The 6725-nt window shown below is 42.1% G+C and overlaps 1 protein-coding gene across 1 annotated transcript; it reads left to right on the forward strand.

The window, feature by feature from the left end:
- Positions 1 to 1524: 1524 nt before the first annotated feature.
- LOC115194912 (uncharacterized) lies at positions 1525 to 3274 on the forward strand. The gene is made up of 3 exons (XM_029754834.1): positions 1525 to 1900; positions 2223 to 2258; positions 2421 to 3274. The coding sequence occupies exons 1-3, from the start codon at positions 1574 to 1576 to the stop codon at positions 2919 to 2921; spliced, it is 864 nt and encodes a 287-aa protein (XP_029610694.1). The 5' UTR covers positions 1525 to 1573; the 3' UTR covers positions 2922 to 3274.
- The last annotated feature ends 3451 nt before the right edge of the window (positions 3275 to 6725 follow it).

Consider the following 6725-nt stretch of genomic DNA (forward strand, 5'->3'; position numbering starts at 1 on the left):
TACTCTCTCTGTTCCTCCCTGTTCTACTCTCTCTCTGTTCCTCCCTGTCTCATCCTGTTCTACTCTCTGTGTTCCTCCCTGTTCTACTCTCTCTGTTCCTCCCTGTCTCGTCCTGTTCTACTCTCTCTGTTCCTCCCTGTTCTACTCTCTCTGTTCCTCCCTGTTCTACTCTCTCTGTTCCTCCCTGTTCTACACTCTCTGTTCCTCCCTGTTCTACTCTCTGTTCCTCCCTGTTCTACTCTCTCTCTGTTCCTCCCTGTTCCTCCCTGTTCCTCCCTGTTCTACTCTCTCTCTGTTCCTCCCTGTTCTACTCTCTCTGTTCCTCCCTTTTCTACTCTCTCTCTGTTCCTCCCTGTTCTACTCTCTCTGTTCCTCCCTGTTCTACTCTCTCTGTTCCTCCCTGTCTCGTCCTGTTCTACTCTCTCTGTTCCTCCCTGTTCTACTCTCTCTGTTCCTCCCTGTCTCGTCCTGTTCTACTCTCTCTGTTCCTCCCTGTCTCATCCTGTTCTACTCTCTCTGTTCCTCCCTGTTCTACTCTCTCTGTTCCTCCCTGTCTCGTCCTGTTCTACTCTCTCTGTTCCTCCCTGTTCTACTCTCTCTGTTCCTCCCTGTCTCATCCTGTTCTACTCTCTGTTCCTCCCTGTTCTACTCTCTCTGTTCCTCCCTGTTCTACTCTCTCTGTTCCTCCCTGTCTCGTCCTGTTCTACTCTCTCTCTCTGTTCCTCCCTGTCTCGTCCTGTTCTATTCTCTCTGTTCCTCCCTGTCTCATCCTGTTCTACTCTCTCTGTTCCTCCCTGTCTCGTCCTGTTCTACTCTCTCTGTTCCTCCCTGTTCTACTCTCTCTCTGTTCCTCCCTGTCTCGTCCTGTTCTACTCTCTCTGTTCCTCCCTGTTCTACTCTCTCTGTTCCTCCCTGTCTCATCCTGTTCTACTCTCTGTTCCTCCCTGTTCTACTCTCTCTGTTCCTCCCTGTTCTACTCTCTCTGTTCCTCCCTGTCTCGTCCTGTTCTACTCTCTCTCTCTGTTCCTCCCTGTCTCGTCCTGTTCTATTCTCTCTGTTCCTCCCTGTCTCATCCTGTTCTACTCTCTCTGTTCCTCCCTGTTCTACTCTCTCTCTGTTCCTCCCTGTCTCGTCCTGTTCTACTCTCTCTGTTCCTCCCTGTCTCATCCTGTTCTACTCTCTCTGTTCCTCCCTATTCTACTCTCTCTCTGTTCCTCCCTGTTCTACTCTCTCTGTTCCTCCCTGTTCTACTCTCTCTGTTCCTCCCTGTTCTACTCTCTCTCTGTTCCTCCCTGTTCTACTCTCTCTGTTCCTCCCTGTTTCATCCTGTTCTACGCAGTCTGTTCCTGATCGTCAGCAGCAGTCTCCAGTCTACCAACTGGTTCTCTGTAATTAACTATTTTAAATCAGTCTTGTTCCTGACTCAGGCTCAGCAGTTTCCAGTTCTACCAACTTGTCTCTCTGTAATAACTATTTAAAGCAGGTCTGTCCGACTCAGCTTCACCAGTCTCCAGTCTAACCAACTGGTCTCTGTAACTTCATCTTTGTCTCTGTGGTGTACAGTCTTCAGGTGATGATGGGGGTATTGAATCAACTCTCTACTCTCCTCCTTCTCTCTCTCCTTCCTCCTGCTCTCTCTCATGTAGTGGAGAGGTTTGATCCACTGTGCCAGAAGTTCTTCATGAAGGGGACAACTCCAAATCTCCCAGGTATTTTGATTGGTGGGAAAGTCGAGGACCAGAACCGCTACAAGCTGATTTGCCAGTTGTTCAACAACGCCTACAGGTTTGCAACTCTCTACGACACGTTCAACAAGATCCCTGTGTTCTCAGCCTACACCTTCACTGGTGCTTCTACAGACTGCAGACCAAAACATCAACCCTGGATGATCGAGCCCCAGGTAGGACTAATGTTTTGTCATATAATATAACATTTGTATTTGTTTACTGCTATAAATCACAGACAGTTATGTTACAGAATATAGAACTACCACTATGGAGGGTATAGAGACTGGATTATCTTGATTATGAACCCCCCCAGAAGAGGGTTTATTGAACAGAAAGGAGGGTTTATTGAACAGAAAGGAGGGTTTATTATACTGAAAGGAGGGTTTATTGTACAGAAAAGAGGGTTTATTGTACAGAAAGGAGGGTTTATTGTACAGAAAAGAGGGTTTATTGTACAGAACTTGTGAATGAATGTATGACTGTTGTTTCCTGCAGCTCAATGGGGAAACCAACAACCCTGAAATGCAGAAGGATAGTAAAACGATTGAATACCCAAAGCAGGCTGGGGACAAAGACTATAAGAACTCAATACCAAATAAATGGGTGAACAGAGGTCACCTCTTCCCATGTTCACATGCTCATGACCTTGATACTCAGAAGTCCACCTTTACCCTGACCAACATCGTTCCCCAGGTGGTGTCCTTCAACGGGGGCAGCTGGAGAGAAATGGAGGAAAATGTCAGAGGAAAGCTTAATACGGACTGTATTAATAACAACGGGAAGATAAAAGCCTATGTGGTGACTGGAGCCGTTCCCAGCAGCAGCAACACACTGAACAACAGAGTGAACATCCCAGATCTCATGTGGACAGCCTACTGCTGTTACAACAGTGAGAAGGACAAGTGGATGACTAAAGCACACTGGGGTGAGAACCAAAATGAGGACAAGAAGAAAACATTGCCCTCACATACCTTGTCAGAACTGTATGACATGCTGGACAGGCATTATGGTGGTGCTGTCCAGGTGTTCCCAGAACAGTGTCCAATCGGTCTTCACCCTACCACTACCCTTAACCCTACCCCTAACCCTACCACTACACCTAACACCTGGAAGAATTATCGTGAAATAATTTTGTCCACACTGAGGAATCTTTACAATTCCATGAGAAATAGTTCTGGAAGGTTCTTTGGATGATCTAGAAGGTACAGATGCTCTCACTGTATCAGCAAACTATCAACTACACTCTGGTTACGGTTAGATAATGGTTATAATGGTCATAATGGTTATGAGGGTTATAAGGGTTAAAATGGTTATAAAGGGTTATAACAGTTAAGGGTTATAATGGTTTGATAAGAGAATTATCTAAAAGGTAAATGAATCAATAAACCATGATGACTTATTAGTCATACAGCATGGCTAATGAATAATCAATGTAATGATCAATGTAGTGATCGATTGGTCTGATTAGTCCCAGAAAGTCCAGGAACCACTGGAGAGGGAAAGAAATGTGTGTATGTAATTAGTGTAGAGAGCAGGGGACAGATGGTCCAGGGAGTAAAACTTCAAAGGGTTCCTAACCTTGAGGGAAAGGAACAGGCTGAGGGGGTTGCAGGTCACCAACAGTTTGTGTGTAAATGCGCAAGAACTATATAATGACTGTTTTGTTATCCTGACCTCAGAACGTTCTCATGAATAAAGGTACAGAAACCTTTTGCAGAAAGCTGAGTCCTTGCCTAATTATTTTAACCCATTGTCTTACAAACCTTGGGCATTAGTCAAGGCGAATTGATTATTATCATCAAGATATAAAATTCCTTTAACGGGGTTATAATGGTTATAATGGTAATGAGGGTTATAATGGTAATGAGGGTTATAATGGTAGTGAGGGTTATAATGGTAATGAGGGTTATAATGGTAATGAGGGTTATAATGGTAATGAGGGTTATAATGGTAATGAGGGTGGTAATGGTAATGAGGGTTATAATGGTAATGAGGGTTATAATGGTTACATGTCAACATATGTACTCTTTCAATTGTAATACTTTTCTCTTCTATGTCTATATATATCTATAGTCTATACTCTATCAAATATAAAAAGAGATACTGTTATATGTTCTGAATGTAATTCTATCACTGTTACCATAGAGATACTATTATATGTTCTGAATGTAATTCTATCACTGTTACCATAGAGATACTATTATATGTTCTGAATGTAATTCTATCACTGTTACCATAGAGATACTATTATATGTTCTGAATGTAATTCTATCACTGTTACCATAGAGATACTATTATATGTTCTGAATGTAATTCTATCACTGTTACCATAGAGATACTATTATATGTTCTGAATGTAATTCTATCACTGTTACCATAGAGATACTATTATATGTTCTGAATGTAATTCTATCACTGTTACCATAGAGATACTATTATATGTTCTGAATGTAATTCTATCACTGTTACCATGGAGATACTATTATATGTTCTGAATGTAATTCTATCACTGTTACCATAGAGATACTATTATATGTTCTGAATGTAATTCTATCACTGTTATCATGGAGATACTATTATATGTTCTGAATGTAATTCTATCACTGTATGTATCCATCTTCTTCCCATCTGAAGGAATAAACATCTATAATGAATGAAGCCTGTGAGAGTCTGGTATTTTGTTCTCATAGTGTTTAAATGTATCCAAGTGTCTCCAAAATGTTCCAATTCAACATTAGACAACGTTATTTGAGCTAAAAACATAAATGATTGAAAGTACTCTTTTAGTTGTTGGTTTATCATTCAAACTTTGCCGTAACTATGTGTCCAACCAGCTATGGTCCAGCATACTAGCTAACTACCATGTCTCTAAACATACCTGGAGCTGGTCAAGAAGCTACCATGTCTCTAAACATACCTGGAACTGGTCAAGGAGCTACCATGTCTCTAAACATACCTGGAGCTGGTCAAGAAGCTACCATGTCTCTAAACATACCTGGAGCTGGTCAAGAAGCTACCATGTCTCTAAACATACCTGGAGCTGGTCAAGAAGCTACCATGTCTCTAAACATACCTGGAGCTGGTCAAGAAGCTACCATGTCTCTAAACATACCTGGAGCTGGTCAAGAAGCTACCATGTCTCTAAACATACCTGGAGCTGGTCAAGAAGCTACCATGTCTCTAAACATACCTGGAGCTGGTCAAGGAGGATTTTCAAGCCGTGTTCTTGAATCATCTCCCCAGCAGGTGGCAGCCTTGTTCCAGTTTTCAAACCTCCACTCCATGAGCTCTGTGAACAGATATTTTATACTTTTGATTGATTGATTGATTGATTGATATATGTCCAATTAGTCTCCATCATCTGTGTTTAGATCTATTATCCATATCATTGATAATTAGCATTTTTGCATTCAGTTACGCTAAACCAGCAGACTAAAAACAGATTGTGAGACTTTTCATCCCACTTTCATCTACACTTGAATCAGGAAATGTTCCTCTTTGTCCAAGTCCACAAACAATAAATACTATTATTTCTCATCAAAATGTCACTGGTTGAACTGCTGTAAAAATAAATACAAAATGTTTCCCTGCATTCAGTGGAAGGCAACTAAAGACACACCTGATGCTGAGGTAAGAGAGACAGACTGACCTGACGCTGAGGTAAGAGAGACAGACTGACCTGATGCTGAGGTAAGAGAGACAGACTGACCTGATGCTGAGGTAAGAGAGACAGACTGACCTGATGCTGAGGTAAGAGATACAGACTGACCTGACGCTGAGGTAAGAGAGACAGACTGACCTGATGCTGAGTTAAGAGAGACAGGCTGACCTGTCGCTGAGGTAAGAGAGACAGACTGACCTGACACTGAGGTAAGAGAGACAGACTGACCTGATGCTGAGGTAAGAGATACAGACTGACCATACCAACTACCACATCATACCGTCCAGCATAACAGCTACCATGTCTATAAAATATACCTCTCACTCCATCACTCCCTCTCATCTCTCTCTCCCTCCTCTCATCTCTCTCTCGCTCCTCTCATCTCTCATCTCTCTCTCTCCCTCCTCTCATCTCTCTCTCTCTCCCTCCTCTCTCATCTCTCCCTCCTCTCTCATCTCTCCCTCCTCTCTCATCTCTCATCTCTCTCTCTCCCTCCCTTCTCTCCCCTCTCATCTCTCCCTCCTCTCTCATCTCTCCCTCCTCTCTCATCTCTCTCTCCTCTCTCATGTCTCATCTCTCCCTGTGTTAAAGTAGTGTGCAACACTCATCTCACCAGCAGGTGGAAGCCTTGTTTCAGTTTTCAAACTTCCACTCCATGAGCTCTGTGAACAGAGGATGGGTTTCGATTGATTGATTGATTGATTTAATTTCCATTTAGTGATCATCATCTGCGTTTTAAATCTATTCACCAGTGGAGGCTGCTGAGGGGAGGACGTCTCATAATAATGTCTGGAACGGAGCGAATGGAAAACCATGTGTTTGATGTATTTGATACCATTCCACCTACCCGCTCCAGCCGTTACCACGATCCTGTCTTCCCCAAATACAGTTCCACCAACCTCCTGTGATTCAGCCATATAACTAACAATAACAAGTTATTTGCATTCAGTTATGCGAAACAAGCCAACAAAAAAAGAATATTATATATGGTCGTTATGACGATTAGGATGGTAATGGTGACGATGATAATCCAGGGATAGATAGGTGCATAGATCGATAGATCCATCTCCCTCCGACAACACAGCTCCACCCTAAAGCATAGCAACCAACTAGCCACAGCATGCTAGCTGATCCTTTAAAAAAATATATATGTATTATTTAATTATTTAAAAAAAAAAAATGTTTTATTAATAATGTAGAATAGTCTGTATTACATACAAGAAGTACATAAATAGACAATGATAACATATGCTAGGGGGGTACAACACATTACAAATTATACAAAGACCTTAAAAGAAACACACATATTGATTGTTTTAACAGCTTTCGTATTAAAA

Source organism: Salmo trutta, chromosome 5 (assembly GCF_901001165.1).
Source record: "Salmo trutta chromosome 5, fSalTru1.1, whole genome shotgun sequence".
NCBI lineage: Eukaryota > Metazoa > Chordata > Actinopteri > Salmoniformes > Salmonidae > Salmo > Salmo trutta.